The sequence below is a fragment of the Euprymna scolopes genome, chromosome 45 (genome assembly GCF_053919585.1).
Source record: "Euprymna scolopes isolate OS-2025 chromosome 45, ASM5391958v1, whole genome shotgun sequence".
Taxonomy (NCBI): Eukaryota; Metazoa; Mollusca; class Cephalopoda; order Sepiida; family Sepiolidae; genus Euprymna; species Euprymna scolopes.
Genome location: NC_136526.1, coordinates 38,719,442 through 38,742,360, shown reverse-complemented (window position 1 = coordinate 38,742,360; position 22,919 = coordinate 38,719,442). Strand labels below are relative to the sequence as shown.

General features: G+C 31.4%; 1 protein-coding gene across 4 annotated transcripts in view; it reads left to right on the top strand.

The window, feature by feature from the left end:
* Window positions 1-8,886: 8,886 nt before the first annotated feature.
* Window positions 8,887-22,919, top strand: part of LOC145269464 (uncharacterized) — a 53,694-nt gene continuing 39,661 nt past the window's right edge. For 2 of the 4 annotated variants that reach the window (XM_080125163.1, XM_080125161.1), the window contains exons 1-2: window positions 9,283-9,846; window positions 13,213-13,274. In XM_080125163.1, coding sequence (XP_079981289.1) covers window positions 9,694-9,846; window positions 13,213-13,274 — 215 coding nt within the window. In that variant the 5' untranslated portion in view covers window positions 9,283-9,693. Of the gene's footprint in view, window positions 9,146-9,282; window positions 9,847-13,212; window positions 13,275-22,919 lie in introns of those variants that run through there. The other 2 variants (XM_080125162.1, XM_080125164.1) reach the window with 2 other exon arrangements.

Here is a 22,919-nt window from a genome sequence, read left to right as displayed (position 1 = left end):
TCTCGAACGGGAAATGAGAATGGAGTCAGCTCCGATGCTAGGGAATCATCCCACAGGTGCGCGAAATGAAGCAGTCACTTCAAAACTCGGATCAAACTGATGAGTCATTTTCATACTTACGAAATGACTACACGATTTTTATCACTACAACTAGTAGGCCGTGTGGCGTTACCCGGTCGTAAAATACGCATAAATATTATATTTTAATTCATGCAGAATTCTTATTTACTATAAACGGAAATACAGTAAGTATTAAATGTAATGTTAAATTCTTGTAGAAAAAATGAAGTGAAAAACGAAAAAAATACTGAGACATGTGCATGCGAGTATTATGTTGTTTTTTTTTCTAAACACTTCACTTTTTGCAAATAAAAAAAAATACTCGAGCTGAAATCGAAACCAAAACCAAAAGAAAGTGAGTCAAGTACAATAACCATTAAGCCAGCTTTCCGGAGTCTTTAAAGAGCGTTTTCAATCTACTTATTCTTAAAATAAGTAATCTGTCATGTAAACGATTTGCGCATGCGCAGTCGTGAAACAGTTGAAAAACAGATCACAATCTGAAGACCCCACACGTACCAATTTTTCAATGTTTACCTCTTAGTAGCCCTTTTTACCGAGTGAAAACTGATTTTAAAAAGTTTTCTACATATCTGAATACCATATATATCAAATTTCAAGTATGTAGGTCAAAAGTTCGTTGAGTATATAGGTTGAGAAATGTCCTCTCACACATACACACACATTCTCACTTTTATAGGTATATAAATTAACTGCGAAATACAAACTACTGTCGTATAACCCTACAATTATTTCAGCTATGAATGTAGCGATCAAACAAATCATTAATTCGTGATGTGTCCACGCCATTCATTTTTATATAAACATTTAGTCTTTATATTTACTTGTCCATAGTTTTCCTGTTGTACTGAATTACTCTCTTATTGTTACATGTAAGTAAGCAGACAGACTAGATAAGTGAAAATGATATTAGGAAAAGGCTAGAATCGAACCCGGTAAGGCAAGTGTTAAAATAGAAATCCTAGGAATTTTAATTCTTTTAGAAATAGTTAAATATTATTTATGACGAAAACAAAGCTATTGTCCATTCTTTTAGAATAACTGGATAGTAAATATGCCAGTTAAAAGAATGAACAACGCGAGTTAAAAATATTGTTTAAAAATAGGTTAGATATTAAACAATTAAAATTGAGGATTCTTTGTTTGACAAAAGTGTGTTTGGACAGACATATGTAAATCCACGTGAAAGTAGTCACTTTGGGAACCACACTTCTGACGTCATAAACAAAGGAGATTTCTCAATATAGGAATCGAGGGTTCGAAGTTAGTCGGTTGGATTAGGATCAGATAATCGGAGCAGATCACACACGGTGATACAGTGATAGAGATTGGGAACCTATAGATGGCGAACGGCGAAGAGTAGACCATGTAGTCGAAAAGGCTTGAATTCCTGATATCACTAATCGGCCGGTTGAGGAATAAAGAAGTCATCTATATTTTGTAACTGCTGTCTTTCATGTCGTCTTTATAACTGAAAAGGTAAATGTGTTTTGTATATTCATCTATAAACGAACTCTTGTATAACCCCCTTAAAAGTAATGTGCCTCCTTCATCATAATAATGAATCTCCTTCCCTTCCCTCTATAAGTGTAAAGAACTGTTGCATCATATCTCTTAGTATGTATTAATATAAAGTCCTCTTAGAATTGTCATCATCGTCATTATCTCTGTTATCATCCCCGTTATACATGTCCTGTTAATACATCTCCGATATGAACCCGCCATGTCTTCAATATGAACCCGCTACACACTTCCCAGCGTCCTGCCTTTATGGCGGCTGGGAATTATGTATTTGCATAGATGAGTTTGTAATTAAAGGATACTCTAATTTAACTTCCAAATCTGACCCGCAAGATCGCCATGAGCATGGAATATGTGCCTATATAAAAGATGGGTTTCCATGTGGTAGGGGCATCTCCAGAGAAGATCCTAACTTACCCTATATGTGCTTCTGGGTTGCACTTGCTCAAACTACTGCATTTATATTTGCTCTCTATCGCCCCCACAACAGTGGAGTTACTATTCTTTAAAAGCATATCTGAGAAAATTGACCACGCCCTATCTGATTATCCTTCAGCTAATATTTATGTCTGTGGAGACTTCAATGTTAACAATGTGGAATGGTTAACTCACTCAAGCAAGACCGATGATGAGGGGAGGTTCTGTCATGATTTCTCCAGATTGTTCACGAACCCACCCGTGTGCCCGATTCTGACGGCCAGTATGCAAGTCTCCTAGACCTTTTTCTCACAACGTGCCCTAAACTGTGTTCAGCTTCCGCTCTGTCTCCACTTGGATCTTCCGACCACTCTGTTGTATCAGTTACGATAAAAATAAACTGTAATAAATCCGCAGATGTACCTCTCCATCGTACAGTATATCGATACGCTATGGCTGACTGGGATAGCTTCCGTACATTTATATCAGATCTACCTCTGCGTTCCATGTTTAAAAAGAATGTGTCATTTATAATATCAGACCTGACGGAATGGTTAATTGTAGGTATATTCCGTTTCATACCCTCGAAAAAATTCCAGCAAAAACCTAACAGCCAGCCGTGGTTCTCCCCAGAATGTGCTGCTGCCTTTGCGCAGAGAAATCACTTTTTCCATAGCTACTAACGTAATAGATGTACTGAGACTACAGCTGCTTTCAGGACTGCCAGCAACCACTGTAAAAAGTAATGAAGAAAGCAAGTGAGTTATATGCTCAGTTCGTTAAATCCAAAGTAGCTTAGCAGCGGATTGGTTCCCACCAGGTTTTGCCAATAGCAAACAGAATCCTGAACAGAAACGTGTGCTAATCCCAACTATCATCAATGGACCTGAGGTAATCTCGTCAGCATCAGACAAAGCCAAACTCTTTGCCAAGAACTTTGCAGCAAATTCTACCCTTTGCGACCAAGGCCGCCAACCTCCAATATTTCCTCCTGTATCAGAAAACACGTTATGTGATATACAAATATCTGTACGTGATTTTGTCAAGCTAATTAAAAACCTTGATTCCAGTAAAGCAACCGGCCCTGATGGTATTCCAATTATAGTACTCAAAAGACTTCAACCAGAACTAGCGCCCATCCTTACAAAACTGTTTAAACGTTGCCTTAAGGATAATTGCTTCCCGTCACCCTGGAAAATTTCATCAGTATGCCCTGTATTTAAGAATTCAGGTGATCGCTCATCTCAGTACAAGCTAATAAGTCTCCTGTGCGTCATGAGTAAGTTGCTGGAATCTGTGTTAAATAGAGAAGTAATCAACCATCAGCAAAAATAAGCTACTTAGTGACACGCAATATGGCTTCCGTTCTGCTAGATCTACAGCAGATGTGCTTACAGTTATATCTCATAGGATTAGCAAATCTCTCGATGTAGGCTTCCTTTCTAGGGCAATTGCTCTTAACATATCAAAGGCCCTTGATAGAGTATGGCATAAAGGTTTACTTCACAAGATCTCCAGTTATGGCATAGCTGGAAATTTCTTCTCAATTATTAAATCATTTCTCTCTGATAGGTTCATGAGAGTAGTGGTTGATGGGCAGAAATCAAAAGCTCTCAGTATTAATGCTGGAGTCCCTCAGGGTCCATCCTGGGCCCAACTCTTTTCCTGATCTACATTAATGATCTTCCAAATCACATCCTTACATCATTCGTAGACATTTTTGCTGACGACACTACCATCTATGGTAGCACATCTAAGACCGCAAACGACCAAGTTCTCTCTGATACTCTCTCCTCTGATCATGAGCATGTGGTACAATGGGGAAAGGAGTGGCTGGTAACTTTTAATGCATCTAAAACCAAGCTTTTATCATTACGTCATCAACGCCCTGATCCCCATCTGGCATCAATTGAAATGAATGGCTCTCGTCTCGGGGAGGCTTCATGTTTTGACAAGTTTTTGGGCTTGACTTTTACTCCTGAACTTAAGTGGAACACATACATAAAATCCGTTGCGAAGGCCGCTGGAAAAATGATGGGATCCTTGTATCGATCCAGTAGATATCTCACTGCTGATGCAATTCTCTATCTATATGAGTCAGGTACGTCCAGGGATGGAGTACTGTTGCCACATCTGGGCAGGAGCTGCTAGAAAGGACTTATCCTGCCTTGATAGTGTTCAAAATAGACTTCGTAGCCTCGTATGGGATGCCCTGTTCTCTTGCCTGCAACCTCTATTGTTACATAAGGGAGGGAGAAGAAACGGATTTGGTCTTGGACACTTTACTTGAGGGATACTGGTACCCTGGTGATGACGTGTCCATTTTACTAATGAAGAGAAAAAGTTTACGACGATGAGAGAGATATTACAAGTGTTAAGAGACGAGAGAACGGGACCCAAGATCCCTTAAACCGTTTGTCTGGTGGTTAAGACACTTTTTGTGGATGTATGTGTTTATATATAGAAGTTCATACCTGGTTTTGCTGCTCTGGGAGAGTCTTCAACTGGGTGGAGCTCTCTTGTTGTTTTTGCCGGAATACACAAGATGAAGACAGATGTTGGGTTTTCAACCTTTTATTCTCCCAGGCATGATCTGCAGATGTCGCCATCGATGGTCTCCACTGTGGGTACCTACCACGTCCCACGTCTGGGGCGCGCATCTCCCCCCTTACTTAGGAGAGAATCATTTTAGACTTCTACTCGGCTCGGCTTTTTCTGAGAGACTCAACGTTTCACCAACCTTGCCACGTAGCATCACATGACATCCGGTTAGATGAAACGTCACTTCCTGCAACGTGGATTTACTACAAAAATATCTCTCTGACCTCCTCCCACCCTCTCCCTCTCTCTCTCGATCTACTATCTAATAGAGACACAGAGAGAGAAAATAGAGAGAGTATGAAAGAGCCAGAGAGAGAGAGAGAGAGAGAGAGAGAGAGAGTGGAGAGATGCTCTTTAACACTATCTCACAGAAGAAATGTTGCGAGTTTGTCTCTGCTTTATCGTTATTTTCATGGCAAGTGCTCGACTGAGCTCCAACCTATGGTCCCCCCTCGCCAAACTTTCAGAAGAAACATCCGTCTAGCAGAAATCACTATCAATACTCTTTATCTGTACCTAAACATAAACGTAGATTCCACGAGCAAAGCTTCTTTATTAGAACTACACGCCTATGGAACTGTCTTCCGTTTTCCTGCTTTTCAGCTAATTACAATATGGTTGTCTTCAAGTCTAACATAAACAAGTTTTTGATGAGCCGTTTCATATAAGTTAACAAATTCACCAAATTTCCATTACTAACGATTACTATATTTTCCAATTTCTACTGTACACTGTTTAACCTTTATCCTCGAGTGGCCTCAAGGCCTTGATAAGTGGTGATACCCATGTAAAAAAAAAATTGAGTAACATCATTTTTAATAACCACAATTAGACCTTGTGAAAAACATACTCTATATTAAGTTGTGTAAGTAGACCATGATATCTGACTGTATCTCAAAAAGTGACGGAGAGGCTCGTCTATCTACATATGAAAATTGGTAAGAATCACTTAAATAATCAGGAAGTTAATCAAATTTAAAAACCGTCAGTATCTTTTAGAACACCCTGCATAATAAATTTTATTATGATATCTTTCTGTAAATAATTGAACGAATGCATTACTTCATCTGATGAGAAATACATATAATATGATTTTTAACGTCAGTTAAAATAGTTCTGTTCTGCCTATATCTATATATATATAAATGTAACTCTTGGTTCGTTCGCAATTAATAGTCTAAAGAACCACTGGACGGATGGCTTCCACGTTTTGGTATAATATGTTTACTGTATCCATGCGTGTTTGTATATATTTCTTTTTAATTATAACCTTATACTTAATTTTTCTATAATAAATAGGTGGTATTCTTTGTACCGATAGTTCATTTTTTTTTATTTAGGGACAATTATTTATTACCGCTTTCCATCACGTAACCAGTATTTCCAATTTAGCGGTTTTCCCGCTAGATCTGGAGATTTCGTTTACAATCTAGCGGGGAATTCTAAAAAAATCTGGAGATATTTGGCACCACACACCCGCAATTTTAGATTAAAAAATAAAGAAAAGCGCTTGAAAATACTTTAAAACATAAAATAAATTCATTCATGTAAGTAAAAAAAAGTAGCATTATTGCCTTTGGTAACAATTATTTATTGATTATTTATTTTGTTTTTCACCTTTTTTTCGGCTAACTATTCTTAAATCTCGCTATAAAATCGATTTTACCAAGTACATTTTATGGAGGGTGTGGTGGGGTGGGGGAGTTTCCAACCTCCGTAGTTTAGTTTAAAATACGATCTAAGCCATGCCCTTAATTTAGAAGTATTTAGTCGAAAATTCTAAAAAGCATGAAACAACAGCAAAAAAAAAAACTTATACCAAATACATTTAACATGCTAAAACAAAGTTTTTATTTTTTTATTTTTTCTAATTTCAAAATATGTTGCACCATTATTGTGATGTTTAATTTGCAGTATATTTCAATTTAACCTTTATTATAAAAAGTTTGAGTTTATGATTTGTTTCTTGCAAAAAAAACCCTCTCTGAAAAAACAGGTTAAAACTAGCTAATAAAATATGTAAGCTAACCGCTTCAATATAATTCCAGAAACATATAGTAAGAAAACTCGGAACATTTTATATATTGAATATACTATATTTATAATTTTTTTAGGTAGGAAGTTAAAATATGGAGTTTTTTTTTAGGGGGGTGAATTAGCGATTTTTGAAAATTTCAGACGATAAGTTAAAAATCTAGCGATTTTCTGGAGATTTCTTTCACCTGATCTCGCGGGTTTTTTAAAAAAATATATCACTAAAAGGATATTCTTAATGTAAACAGACTGTGTTTACAATATCGGTAAATTTTCAATGGGTTTAATCACATGATTATTGATAATGTAACCATGTGATTGAAAATTAATTTAAATTTACAACACGTGGTTGCTTTCCTATTAAATATTCATCGAAAAATGAATGCCGATGCTCAAAGTGTATAAACATCTTGACCCTTCCCTTTACTTAAAAATTCACCAAAAATCAGGAAATTAACGAATTTTAATGAAAATTTCAGTATTTATCAAGTAATGATCGCAGAATATAATGGACTAATTATTTTTACTTAACTCCTAGTAAAAATGTTTTATTTTGTTTAAACAAAAAATACATTTACTAAAGTTATGGTTTTCAGTAGTAAATAAAAAACGCAAGAATTTATTTTTGCTTTTTTTATATAAATAAAGCATCGGAATTTGTAACAATAAAAAATAATTTTTACAGGAACATTACGAAAAAAGCCCCTAAAGTCCGTATTAATGAATTCGATATAACTCGAAGAAAAATCGGTAAATATACAGATCCGCTACAACAGAACACCGCCCACGCCGATGCAATTCTCTATCTATATAAAAGCCAAGTACGTCCAAGGATGGAGTACTGTTGCAATATCTGGGCAGGAGCTGCTAAAAACAGGTGCCTTAACAGAGTACAAAATAGACTTCGTAGTCTAGTGAGGGATGCTCTTTTCTCTTCCCTGCAACCGTTCTCCCACTGAAGAGACGTCGCGAGCCTGTCGTTATTTTATCCTTATTTCTATTGGAATTTCCCGTCTGAGCTCCAATCTCTGGTCCCCCCCTCGCCAATCTTTCACGAAAAACACCAGTCAAGCTGAAACCACTGTCAATAATTTCCCCCATTCTTTATCTGTGCCTAAATCAAAACGTAGATTCCATGAACAAAGCTTCTTTCTAGAAGTGCATGCATGTGGAAATCTCTTCCGTTTGCCTGTTTCCCACCTGACTATAACTTGGATGTATTCAAGTCCAAGATAAACAAATTCCTGATAAACCGCTTCCTTAAATAAAACACTTTATCAAATCTCCATTACTAACGATTACTACGATATAATTCCATTGACCACTGTACATGTAATAACCTTTATACTCGAGTGGCCTTCGGCCCTTGACTTCTATGTAAATATATATATATATAAAATATTGCAGCATTATAATTTTTTCTTTAAAATTCAATTTATTACATTATATAACAAATTCTTGAATTGCTTTATAACTATTTCTCTCTGTTAACGAAATAATTTTTTATTATGAGAAAAAATTCGAAAATAATTATAGAATATAAAGCAATTGAATTTACAATTGACACAGTTGTATTTTAATCCGCAAATTTGTAGCAGTAAATGTAACGCTCGAGTTTTCAGAGATAATATACTCACAATTATTAAGAAGCATTTATTTCTTATATTTTGTCATTAAAATATCTCTCCAAAGATCAAGATTACACAGAAGTCAAAAACCATGAAGAAATGATACGCTTCAACCACTATTATCACTCAGAAATTACAGTCTTTTCAGAATCAAAATTGTTGTTATCAATATAATTTTCTATTTACTCGTTTCGCCATGCAACAAAATTTGGAACAATGTAAGAAGATGAGATAATTAGTCGCCTAAGGGAAAAGCATTCAGGCTGATTCAAAAAATAACTGTGAAAAAAGTCGTAAGCATTTCTCGATAAGGGTACTTAATGCTATTGGTAATAAATCTAACACCCTCCTCAAACGTAACGCATGGCAGAGTGGGGTCCTTGTGTAACTTGGAGCATTCTAAATGGATAATCTTATATATAAAAGGTTATATGTCTGACTGTTTGTCTCCGTCTACGTGGCGCATTCTAAATGGATAATCTTATATATAAAAGGTTATATGTCTGACTGTTTGTCTCCGTCTACGTGGCGCATTCTATATGGATAACCACGGTAAAGTTATTAAAGCCCCGCCTCTTGATCGCACGTTTTTTATTTTTCACTCGGTCATTTTATAACGAAAACAAAAAAGAAAGCCACGCCTCTTTTTTCGTTTTCGTTTCGTTTTCTTATATATAAAAATAAAATCCGACTAACTTAAGCAAATGTAAAAAAAAATTGACGTCGACTCTGAAGAACAAAAAAATTAACATTTATTTAATTAATTAACTATTTAAAAAAAAATGGCAAAATGTGGATCAGTTTGCATTTTGACGCTTACTGTCATTTCTGTTGGTTTGGTTTGCTTTACATTGAACGCAGAGGTACGTAGAGATTGAATTATTTTATTTTTTTTCTAAATCTAATACGTTTAAATAAAGAAAAAATTAGTTCATGTAAATCACGTTTTAATAATAAATTCACTAATAGTTTTTGTTTGATCGCTAATCAATAATGAGGCATTATCGTATAAAGCGAGAAGGCCAGGTGGTCTTCCTCGTTTATATTATTTCCTTTTCGTGGTAGGGACTATTCCAATATTTTTTCCCGATTCCTATACAATTACAGGTTTGGTACTAATCTCCCGATTCCGATACATTTATTATTTTATTATTACTTCAAGCAGTGGAAAATGTTTCTTAAACCAAAATCGAATAAAAAAAGATAATTTAAGGAATCGGTTTTGGTATCGGAAAATATGCGCAAATTTTTCCGATTCCGATGCCGATTCCAATACCCCAAAAAGCTCCGATTTTTCCGATTTCTGATTCCGATAAATCGTTCCAACACTACTTTTGATATATTTTTTTTTTTGCAATACACAACCTGTATTCTGTCTTTGTGTAACCCATACGCAGTTTAAATTTTACAGATGTTTTTTGTTTTATCGCATTTTAGTGATATGTACATCAGTAGGAAGGGTGATACTGTAAGGGCTTCACGCTTCCCTAAGCTTAACTCAGTTTACATTTTGACGCTTACTGTCATTTCTTTTGGTTTGGTTTGTTTTACATTGAACGCAGAGGTACGTAGAGATTGAATTATTTTATTTTTTCTATATCTTTTTTTACAATGATATCTAATACGTTTAAATAAAAATAATTAAATTTAATTTTAATAATAAATTCTCTAATATGTTTTTTTATTTTATGCTCAATCAATGAGGAATCATCCTATAAGGCTTACACACTCCATTGAACCCTACCTTGCTGTATATTTCGTATAATGTTTATAAAATCAATGCCTACTCTATTCCCGAACAAAAGAGTTGAATCAGACAAAAATAAATAAGTCTAGTACAAAGTGAGAACGCTAGATGGTCTTCCACCTTTATGTAATTTTCTTTTAGTGGTGTGACGGTTCCAATATTTTTCCCGATTCCGATACAATTACCGATTCCGTACTAAATTCCCGATTCCGATACAATTACCGATTCCGATTATTGTAAAAACACATCTTAACTGTGGATATATTTTCTTAGACGTAAAAACACACTTATGAGGGGGTGATCTAGAGATTTATGTCATACTGGAAGTTTAAAATCAATAAACATTTATTATTTTATTATTACTTCAAGCAGTGGAAAATCTTTCTTAAACCAAAATCGAATAAAAAAAGATAATTTAAGGAATCGGATTTGGTATCGGAAAATATGCGCAAATTTTTCCGATTCCGATACCGATTCCAATACCCCCAAAAGCTCCAATTTTTCCGATTTCTGATTCCGGTAAATCGTTCCAACACTACTTTTGATATATATATATATTTTTTGCAATACACAACTTATATTCTGTCTTTGTGTGACCCATACGCAGTTTAAATAAAAAAAAATCTCTTATAGATTTTATTTTGTTTTATCACCTTTCAGTGATATGTACATCAGTAGGAGAGGTGATACTGTAAGGGCTTCACGCTCCCCTTAGCTTAACTCGCTATATTTTCGTCAGTGCGATTTTATCATATATAACATCTTTCAAATCAATACCAAGAGAGCTAAGAGAGAACTGGCGCTACACTCTCTTCACACGTCTATTTAACGTCCTTTGACATAAATCTTATGCAGTACATACCCTGCATCATATATTTCCGTGTGAGTCAAACAATGGTAAACCACCAAAATTATATCCTAAAAAAAAACTGAATAAATCGTCCCAACACTACTTTTGATATATATATATATATATATATATATATTTATATATATATATATATATATATATATATATATATTGCAGTAAACAACCTATATTTTGTCTTTGTGACCCATACGCTGTTTTGATAAAAAAAAACCCTTATAGATTTTTATTTGTTTTATTACCTTTCAGTGATATGTACATCAGTAGGAGGGGTGATACTGTAAGGGCTTCACGCTCCTCTTACCTTAACTCGCTATATTTTCGTCAGTGCGATTTTATCATGCATTACGTCTTTCAAATCAATACCAAGAAAGCTAAGGGAGAACTGGCGCTACACTGTCTTCACTCATCTATTTAACGTCCTTTGACATAAATCTTATGCAGTACAATGTTAAACCATCAAAATTATATTATCCTTTAGAATAAATTTAAAAAAAAAACTGATTAAGAATAGGAGATAAAATTTCACATTTCGATAACATGTCTAGTTACTTTGTTGCAATAATGCTTTCACATTAAAAACATGTGAAGAAAACATGGTTTAGAACAAAATATAATCATACATTTTCATATAAGTTTGATGACGCAAGATAAGTTTTCGCTTTCAGCAAAATCGATGCTCGGAGATGAAAAAACAACCATAAAAAGAAAAACGCTGGCATATAGTTTTGAAGGTTACCACTGAAAGATAATCCTAATGTACGATACGGTTGAAAATTTATAATATATTAAGTTACTACTACTACTACTACTACTACTACTACTACTACTACTACACCCACTAACAATTAAAAGAAGAAAATGAATATACACACACACACACACACACACACATATATATATATAAATGTGTGTGTGTGCGTGCATATAAAAGCAATACTTGTATTTTACTGTATGTAGTGAGTTTATTATAATAGTGCCCACTTATAGGCGCCTATTCGTGTGCAGAGAGACACACACGCAGACGTTGGGCTTTATATATACATATATATATATATATACACATATACACACACACACACATATATATATATACATATATATAAGTGAAATTGTCTCTGTGTGTGAGTGTGTGTCTGTGTGTCTGTGTGTACATTTCGCTACCAAACTACTCTGTCAATTTTCAGTCTACAGACTCGAGATTTGACATAAGGGATATTGAGATTTGGAAAAATCTTTTTAATCGGTTTTTGGCCAGAAATTTGGCTGTCAAGGAGTCAAAGTTCAACGATTTAACCTCTACCAAGCTCCTCCGCTAACTTTGAGTTTTAACTTACCCAATCAATTTTCAGTCTACCGTCTCGAGGTTTAACAAAAGGGGTACTGAGATTTGGGAATATCTTTTTAATCGGTTTCCGGCCGGAAATTTGTCTGTCAATGGGTCAAAGTTCAACGATTTAAACTTTGAAAACTCTACCAAGCTCCTCCGCTAACCTTGGGTTTTAACACATGAAATTTTATAATGTAAGACATGTTGGACATGGATCAAACTTTTTAATTTGATTTGAACCCAAAACAATAAATGTTAAGGAGTCAAAATTGGAGTCAAAGTTTTAAAAAATTGATCTCTTCGGTCAAATTACTTAGACAAATTGTGGTCTAAACATTTGAAATTTTACATAAAGTGTATTCAGAAATAGGGCAAGCTTTTTAATCAGTTTGGGTTTGAAATTTATCTGCCAACTTCAAAAGATTTGATCTTTGCGGTATCTAGCAAACTACTGTGCCAATTTTGAGTCTAAACATTTGAAATTTTATATAGATATGCGGTAAGCATTTGAATCAGTTTTGGAGCGGAACTTGAAAGAGTTGACCTTTGCAAATTCTACCAAATTCATCCGTCAATTTTGTGTATAAACAGTTGCACTTTTAGATATTGGTAACATTGACATGGGCCAACCTTTTTATTTTGATTTCAGACCAAAACAATAAATGGTTAGGGGTCAAAATTGGGGTCAAAGTAAAAAGAAAATTAGATCTTCGATCCCTACGAAATTACTCAGACATTTTTGGTCTAAACATTTGAAATTTTACATAAAATTTATTCACATGTAGGGCAAGTTATGAACAGTACATAGGGTCCGAGCAAATTGCAGTTTTTTTGTGTAGAATTGTTGGATGTGAATAGTTATATTCCACACATACACAATTATCTTTATTAAATAACTTGTTTATCTTGAATATTTCAACTTTGTTATCAGTACCAAACGTTTCTGTAAAGACAACTAATACATATATTTTTCATTGCTTAACAGGGATATCCTACGGAAGAAAAATCTGAAAGTTCCAAAGATGCGAAACTTGCAGATTCAAATTCGTAAGAACGATCTTTATTACTTGGTTCAATTTACATTTTTATATATCTATAATATTCAGCTGAACGTCTGTGTGTGTACCTGGTCACGACTAGGCAACCTCCGTGGCCTTCGGGCCAAGATCAAAGTGTAGTATCTGTTCCGGCAGATGCTGCAAGCTATGACTAGCTATGACTAGCAAAGACCAGATGTGGGGGCAACCCCACATGTCTGACCTTTAACCAGCTCCGATTTCCCACCTCTCGGGAGCTGGTCCCCTTTTACCCTTCCCCCTCCCTTCACTCCTCACATTAAAAATCGGCCTTGTGCCTAATTTGCTCAGTGGGGGAGCAAATAAATACCATCTGTTCCGGCAGATACTGCACTTAAGATGATTTGTACCAGTCAATGGAGGGGAAACCCTCTATACTGGGACAATTATTATTTTTGGTAACCAGAGTGCCCCCTTTTTGCCTACTTTTAGGGGATCTGGTTTTTACCTCACATTAAAAACGGCCTTGTGCCTAATTTGCTCAGTGGGGAAGCAAATAAATACCATCAAAGTGTAGTATCTGTTCCGGCAGATACTGCAAGCTATGACTAGCCATGACTAGCAAAGACCAGATGTGGGGGCAACCCCACATGCCTGACATTTAACCAGTTCCCATTTCCCACCTCTCGGGAGCTGGTCCCCTTTTCCCCTTCCCCCTCCCTTCACTCCTCACATTAAAATCGGCCTTGTGCCTAATTTGCTCGGTGGGGGAGCAAATAAATACCATCTGGTCACGAATAGGCTCCTATTTTGTTGACTATTATAGAAAACATATCACATATAATGATAGAAGATGTATCCAGACACAGAAATGGGTATGTTTGATCTGGCATAATGATGATTCATTAAAATTGTGGGGTCTTCGTACGCGCCTGGCCCCCAAAGTATGGAAATAAAAAATTTAAAAATAAAAAAAAGACATTTACAAGTGTTTTTTTTTATATAGATGTACATAATAATACTTTGATAAGTATGTTTTAACTTAAATAGGGATAGTATAATAAAATTGTGGGGTATGCGTTCGCGCCTAGCCTCCATAGAATGGAAATTGGCACAAACTTTAATAAAGACTTTTCATATCTATCTGTGTAAGTATACTTTGATAATTATGTTTCAGTTTGAAGAAATATGGTATAATAAAATTATGGGGTGTTCGTTCGCGCCTGACCTCCATAGAATGGAAATATGTCACAAAGTTTAACAAGGTTTTTTTAATATAGATCCGCAGAATATTGTGATAAGTGTTTCAGTGTGAACAGGTATGGCATAATAAATTATGGGGTTTATCTATTTTATTTTTACTTTCATCATATTTTGCTTTGGTTTTGTTTTCACCCCCCAATTCGAAGCTATCTATTTACAACCCTTCCTTTTCATAACCTATCATACTTTCATAAATCAGAGTCGATTTTCTGTAGGCTGTTTTTGAACCCAGTCAACGACTGGTATTTTTGCTAGTATATATATATATATATATATATATATATATATATATATATTATTTATTTATTATTTTTTAAAACAGTAATCTACGTACACGCGTGTTTCGAGGTCGTTACCTCTCGTCAGCGTAGTTCAACTGTTTCTAGGGATCGAACCTCAGATCATGTTTACCACAGTCTGGTGCCTTAACCGTTTGTGTGCGTGTGTGTGCGCATGTGTGTGCTCGTGCGTACGGCCGCAAGCTAACCCTCTCCAAGCACTTAACAACAAATAAAAATCAAATAGATAAACAAAATCCTAGCCCTCTCGCCTCCCAACCTAAGCGAACACCCAACAGGTCAAGACATACTTATCCAGAAATCATCTCACCAACGAGAACGCTAACAACCTAAACCTTAGGACTCGAAATCTAAAGTAACCTCCTCTTCCTACCCCCACATATCTCCCTCCTCCCATGTATCCCCCTTCCCTCAGCCACACCAGAGATGAACTTCCCAGGCCCCCCAAAACCACCTAATGTTCTTAAACTCCAAAACTAAAACATTACCAACATACCAAGCACCCCCTCACACCTTTCCCCCTTCTCCCCTTCTTTTTTTCCGCTTTTCTCGCACCCCTCCCCTGATATCATACACTCTTTCATTCCACGATAAACGAACATTTCTGTAAAAGTCCGAGGAAGCTACATAACGGCCAAAAATCGGTCGTGTAGCTGAAACAATAATGTAACTTAACAGAAAAATACGGTAATAAAAAATAAAACGTATATATATATATATATATATATATATATATATATATATATATATATATATATATATATATACTAGACTACCCGTGACCCGTTGGGTTAATATGTTATATTAGCTATGAGATTAATGTATGATCGTGACGTAAAGAAAATAGTTTTTGTGACATAACAGAAACATTTCTATGAAAGTATATTAAAATGAAATAAGAATATAGATAGATTTCTATGAATCTTTCTGTTTATAATTATTTATTAAAAAAACTTACAGCAATTATAAATGGTTTGCCAGACTCATAGGTAAAAGTGCACTGAACATAGTTAAATTCAAATTTGCATATATTTTTAATTTAAACACGAAAAAAAAAACAAATGGGACGCTGAAAATGTACACAGTAAAATAATAAGTTTTCTTGTCGCGTTGATTATTTATTTGTAACGCAAATTAAAACATATTTATTTATGTTGGTAGTGTAAAAGAAAATGTATTAATTCTTTTAAGAACGGTGTATTAAAAAGCGGGGAATAAATTTTTTAAAAAAAGGAAAGCAGTGGGTAAATCGTAAAGCGGATGTTGGGTTATAACACCCGTTACAAGGTCATTTGAGTTTTATAAATATACATATATATTTATATACAAAGTTTTCGTTCTTTTTCGAACGAGAATATATATATATATATATACATATATATATATACGACGTTTCCTTTCTTTTTTCGAACGAGAAATAGCCGTTGATTTACAAATGAATTCATAGCGTCTCTCTTCATAATGTCTTATATCCTTTGAATTCTTCTTCTCTCTTGGAATAAATAATATTAATTAATTCAAAATATTGACAGTTAAAGGCGCGTTTCTTCATTTTTATTTAATGTTTAATTTTGGATTTTTCTTTTTTATGTGTATATGTACTGTGTGCATGTGTGTATGTGCATACTTATATGCGTATATATTTAAAACTGACGTGACACCTTCTCATTTGCTATACCTCCTCAACCCCCTCCTTTTTTATCTTTCCCCCCTTTCCCCCATGTATGCTCATCACTTTCACTACACTGATGAAGACTGAATGGTCGGTCGAAATTATGTACTTGTAAAAAGTTTTTAAATTTTTTTTCATAATATCATTTTGTATTCCTGCACGTCAATATAAAACGAATAAAGAAAAGTTATAAGCTTGTTTACTTTTCATGTTTTTATACATTTTACTATATATATACATATATATATATATATACATGCATACATACATACATATGCTCACACATACAAATGCATATATATATATATATATATATATATATATATATAAACCCTACTTTTACTGGACTTATATATATATATACATATATTTTGCACTAACAACCAGCAAACCCAACATTATTAGAAACTTAACCCATCGAGCACTTGCCATTTGCTATCCTTCTTATATATATTCTGAAATCGATAATATTAAAATTATTTTCATTATGAATGGGTATCTGCCTCCATTGGTCAACAGTTATCTACAAGAAAATATAATAATTTCCTGAGCAATCTAAATATAGTCCATCCGGATTTCTGGTATACTTCAAGTTACCTATGATTGGACCTGAATACCAACGTCTTGGAGATAAGATTTCCTCTCCTGTCACTTCTAATTTTGTGTTTTATCCCCACGAATTACTTGTTTTACAAAGTGCGCCTTTCCCTCATTTCGCAAGGACGTGTTGTCTATCTGACAGTCAAGCAATATTGTTTACAAATGTCAATATCGGTGTGGTGCCGTCTATAGGCAAGACAACCAAGCGTCTTCAGGTTAGAATCGCCCAGCATGTGCCTCATTTCATCCGGGATCATCAGCTTATTTCCAGGGGTTTCCAATTAGTAGAATCAGCTATTGCATAATACTTAGTAGATAAAAAGGACCGTGTGAAACTTAGTCTGTCTGTCCTCGAGGTGCTTGCCATCAGTTTTAAACGCCGGGTTTTCACGTTGTCTGTCTCTCCTCGAGGTGTTTGCCATCAGTTTCAAACGCCGGGTTTTCACGTTGACAAAAATACTGTAAAATGAAGTTATAATTGTAGTGACAATCTTGTAAAAATTATTAAAAAACGTAATGGGGAAAATATTTAATAACGGAGAAGAATCCAACATAAATGAACTCAAATTTACAAGAGTTTGTACTTGTTTAAATAAATAAAAATGCCCACTTAAGCGCAATTGTTTGATCACATTCTTAGTATATAAAACAACAATCACCTCTAAGGAAAACCCAAATATTAATATATGATAATACATTCAAAGAGAGATTTCCCGGTAATAAATGTTCTTTCAATAATCTCAACTATAAAAATAGGACATCGCTCGCTACATGCAGAATTTAAAAGAGCAAAACCTGACACTGTTACTTTTTTGGACCCCCGAACAAAAGAAAGGTTGATCTGTAAATTCACTCTTGTCCGTTCCTCCGTTCATCTGTCCGCACTTTTCTCAATAACTACACCTTAGAATTTTTTAAAATTTTGCACAAACATTAAACATGATATTAGTAAAAAAAGTAACAGAACGGATTTTCTGGGGAAACTTCGGTTGCACGCCACGGGTAGCTTTCGGGTTAAAATGACTTAAATTGACACTTTTGTGCTTATTAAAAAAATTGATGCCTTGGATTTTTATAAAACTTTATGAAAAGTTGTAACTAACTGATTTCTATATAATTTTGTTTGTTTATACTTCGCGAAAACTCTTGGGTGTGCCTCAGGGGCTTTTATTAGGGCTTATAAAAATATTCCATTTTGGGAACTATTTTACCATATTTGTTCAAAATTTCCTGTGTATGTCTATTTAGCAGTTTTGCATGGTGCTGAACTCAAATTTAAATATGTTAAGACCTTGGGACTTTTTGTTTATTTTCACCAGGATATGACGTCATATCCTGGTGAAATTAATAAATCCTGGTGAGATATAAATAAATAAATAAATAAATAAAATAACACAAATAAATAAATAAATAAATAAAATAAGAAAAATAAATAAATAAAATAAGAAAAATAAATAAACAAATAAATAAAATAACACAAATAAATAAATAAATAAATAAATAAAATAACACAAATAAATAAATAAAATAACAAAAACAAATAAATAAATAAAGAAATAAAATAACAAAAACAAATAAATAAATAAATAAAATAACAAAAATAAATAAACAAATAAATAAAATAACACAAATAAATAATTAAATAAATAAATAAAATAACAAAAATAAATAAACAAATAAATAAAATAACACAAATAAATAATTAAATAAATAAATAAAATAACAAAAATAAATAAACAAATAAATAAAATAACACAAATAAATAATTAAATAAATAAATAAAATAACACAAATAAATAAATAAATAAATAAAATAACACAAATAAATAAATAAATAAAATAACACACATGAATAAAAAACAAGTGAAGCATGCATGGTCCCCCGTGAGTGCACAGTAAACGAGAATAAAAAAATGACTAAGTTCAGAAATTTTCCCTCAACTTAATTTAGCCCCAAACTAAATTAGGGTGGGGGAAATTTCTGAACTTAGTCATTTTTATTTATTTAATTATTTATTTGTGTTATTTATGCTGAATGCCTGCGCATGTATATCTTTATCTTGAATTTAATGCAACGTTCAACTTCAGAAAAGTTTACGATGGGTAGTTACTCTACAAAAGCCGTGAAGATTAAGAGTTTACTGTGCGCAACGTGCCCGCACAACTTCAAAGACGAAGAACCGTTGATGGGCAGCTGCTCTATACAAGTCGTGGCCTCTATAACAATACAGGAAAAGAGCAAAAAATCCTTCTCGTGTTAAGAAAAAAATTATCTGTCAGAATGCTAAAAGACTCAACACTTCTACGGAGCAATTCCGGATTCTGATTGGTTGCTCGCGGGACATGGCGCCATTTGATTTGTAAGTTTCCTATCGCCAGCGTCTATGAGTAGAACCTTTCAACCTTCGGTGATCATACCTTATTGTATAAAAAAATATTGCAATATTTCCTGTATGCATACGCCCATATCTAAAACCGTAAAATCTGAAGAGCATGCAAATAAAGAAACAGGGATTCGTTTTTTTATGCCTCGTTCACTGTGAACTCACGGGGGACCATGCATGCTTAACTTGTCATTTATTTATTTATTTGTGTTATTTTATTTATTTATTTATTTATTGTCATTTTATTTATTTATTTAATTATTTATTTTTTTGTTATTTGACTTATTTATTTATTTGTGTTATTGTTTATTTACTTGTTATTTTATTTATTTATTTATTTGTATTGTTTTATTTATTTATGTATTTGTGTTATTTTATTTATTTATTTTTTATTTCATATTATTGCAAATAAAGAAACAGGGATTCGTTACAATGGTTGTAAGGAAGATGAGTTTTTGCTGCCTGTAGGTCATTTATTTATTTATTTTTGTTATTTTATTTATTCATTTTTTGTGTTATTTTATTTATTTATTAATTTATTTATTTTTGTTATTTTATTTATTTGTGTTATTTTATTTATCTATTTGTTTCTTATTTTATTTATTTATTTGCGTTCTTTTATTTATTTATTTGTTATTTTATTAATTTATTTATTTATTTTTGTTATTTTATTTGTTTTTATTTATTTGTTTGTTTATGTGTGTCATTTTATTTATTTATTTATTTGTGTCTTATTTATTTATTTGTGTTATTTTATTTATTTATATATTTGTAATTTTATTTATTTATTTATTTATTTTCGTTATTTTCTTTATTTATTTATTCATGTGTGTTATTTTATTTATTTATTTTTGTTAGTTTATTTATTTATTTATGTGTGTCATTTTATTTAATTATTTTTTTTTGTTATTTTATTTATGTCATTTTATTCATTTATTTATTTGTCTTTTATTTATTTATCTGTTATCTAATAATTTGTGTTGTTTTATTTATTTATTAATTTGTTACTTTATTTATTTATATTGTTATTTTATTTATTTATCTATTTATTTTGTGTTTTATTTATTTATTTGTTATTTTATTTATTTATTTATTTATTGGTGTTGTTTTATTTATTTATTTATTTGTGTAATTTTATTTATTTATTTGTGTTATTTTATTTATTAATTTGTGTTGTTTTTTTGTTTATTTATTTGTTTTATTTTTTTTTTTTTTATTTCATATCATTGCAAATAAAGAAACGGAGATTCATTACAATGGTTATAAGGAAGACGAGTTTTTGCTGCGTGTAGGTCATTTATTTATGTATTTGTGTTATTTTATTTATTTATTTATTTGTTATTTTATTTATTTATTTATGTGTATTATTTTATTTATTTATTTGGTATTTTATTTATTTATTTATTTATTTTTGTTATTTTATTTATTTATTTATGTGTGTTCTTTTATTTATTTATTTATTTTTGTTATTTAATTTATTTATTTATGCTATTTTATTCATTTATTTATTTGTGTTGTTTTATTTATTTATCTATCTGTGTTTCATTTTTTATTTATTTATTATTTAATTTATTTATTTTTGGTGTTGTTTTATTTATTTATCTATTTATTTATTATTTTATTTATTTATTTTTGTTATTTTATTAATTTATTTATTTATTTATTTGTGTTGTTTTACTTATTTATTCATTTGGTATTTTATTTATTTATTTGTGTTTTATTTTTTTTATTTGTTATTATATTTATTTATTTATTTGCGTTGTTTTATTTATTTATTTATTTGTTATTTTATTTATTGATTTAATTATATTTGTTATTTTATTTACTTATTTATTTATTTATGTGCGTTATTTTATTTATTTATGTATTTTTGGGATTTTATTTATTTATTTATTTGTGTTGTGTTATTTATTTATTTGTGTTATTTTATTTATTTATTTTTATTTCATATTATTGCAAATAAAGAAACGGGAATTCATTACAATGGTTGTAAGGAAGACGAGTTTTTGTTGTGTTATTTTATTTATTTATTGATTTGTGTTGTTTTATTTATTTATTGATTTGTGTTATTTTATTTATTTATTGATTTGTGTTATTTTATTTATTAATTTATTGATTTGTTTATTTGTGTGTGTTATTTTATTTATGTATTTATAGATTTGTGTTATTTTATTTATTTATTTATTTATTGATTTGTGTTATTTTATTTATTGATTTATTTATTTGTCTTATTTTATTTATTTATGCTGAATGCTTGCACACGTATATCTTTATCTTTAATTTAATGCAACGTTCAACTTCAGAAAAGTTTACGATGGGCAGTTAATCTACAAAATACGTGAAGATTAAGAGTTTTCTGTGATCAACTGCCCCGCACAACTTCAAAGACGAAGAACCGTTGGTGGGCAGCTGCTCCATAAAGTCTTGGACTCTATAACGCTGCAGGAAAAGAGTGAAAGATCCTTCTCATGTTGATAAGAAAAAAAATATCTGTCAGAATGCTAAAAGACTAAAACACTTCTACGGAGCAATTCCGGTTTCTGATTGGTTACTCGCAGGACGTGGCTCGGTTTGATTTGTCAGTTTCCAATTTATTATTATTATTTTTTTAATTTCATATTATTGCAAATAAAGAAACGGAGATTCATTACAATGGTTATAAGGAAGACGAGATTTTGCTGCGCGTAGGTCATTTATTTATTTGTTTGTGTTATTTTATTTATTTATTTATTTGTTTCTTATTTTGTTTATTTATTTATTTATTTATTTGTGTTATTTTATTTATTTATTTGTGTTATTTTATTTGTTTATTTGTAATTTTATTTATTTATTTGTTATTTCATTTATTTATTTATTTATTTTTGTTATTTTATTTATTTATTTATTTATGTGTGTTATTTTATTTATTTATTTATTGTTTGTTATTTAATTTATTTATTTATGTTATTTTGTTCATTTATTTATTTGTGCTGTTTTATTTATTTGTTATTTAATTAATTTATTTTTTGTGTTGTTTTATTTATTTATTTATTTGTTATTGTATTTATTTATTTAATTATATTTGTTATTTTATTTATTTATTTATTTGTGTTATTTTATTTATTTATTCATTTGTTATTTTATTTATTTATTTTTTTGTGTTTTATTAATTTTTTATTTTATTTGTTTATTTGTTATTTTATTTATTTATTTGTTATTTCATTTATTTATTTATTTATTGTTGTTATTTTATTTATTTATTAATTTATGTGTGTTATTTTATTTATTTATTTATTTTTGTTATGTAATTTATTTATGTTATTTTATTTATTATTAATTTGTGTTGTTTTATTTATTCATTTATATGTGTTTTATTTATTTATTTATTTGTTATTTAATTAATTTATTTATTTGTGTTTTATTTATTTATTTATTTATTATTTTATTTATTTATTTAATTATTTTTGTTATTTTATTTA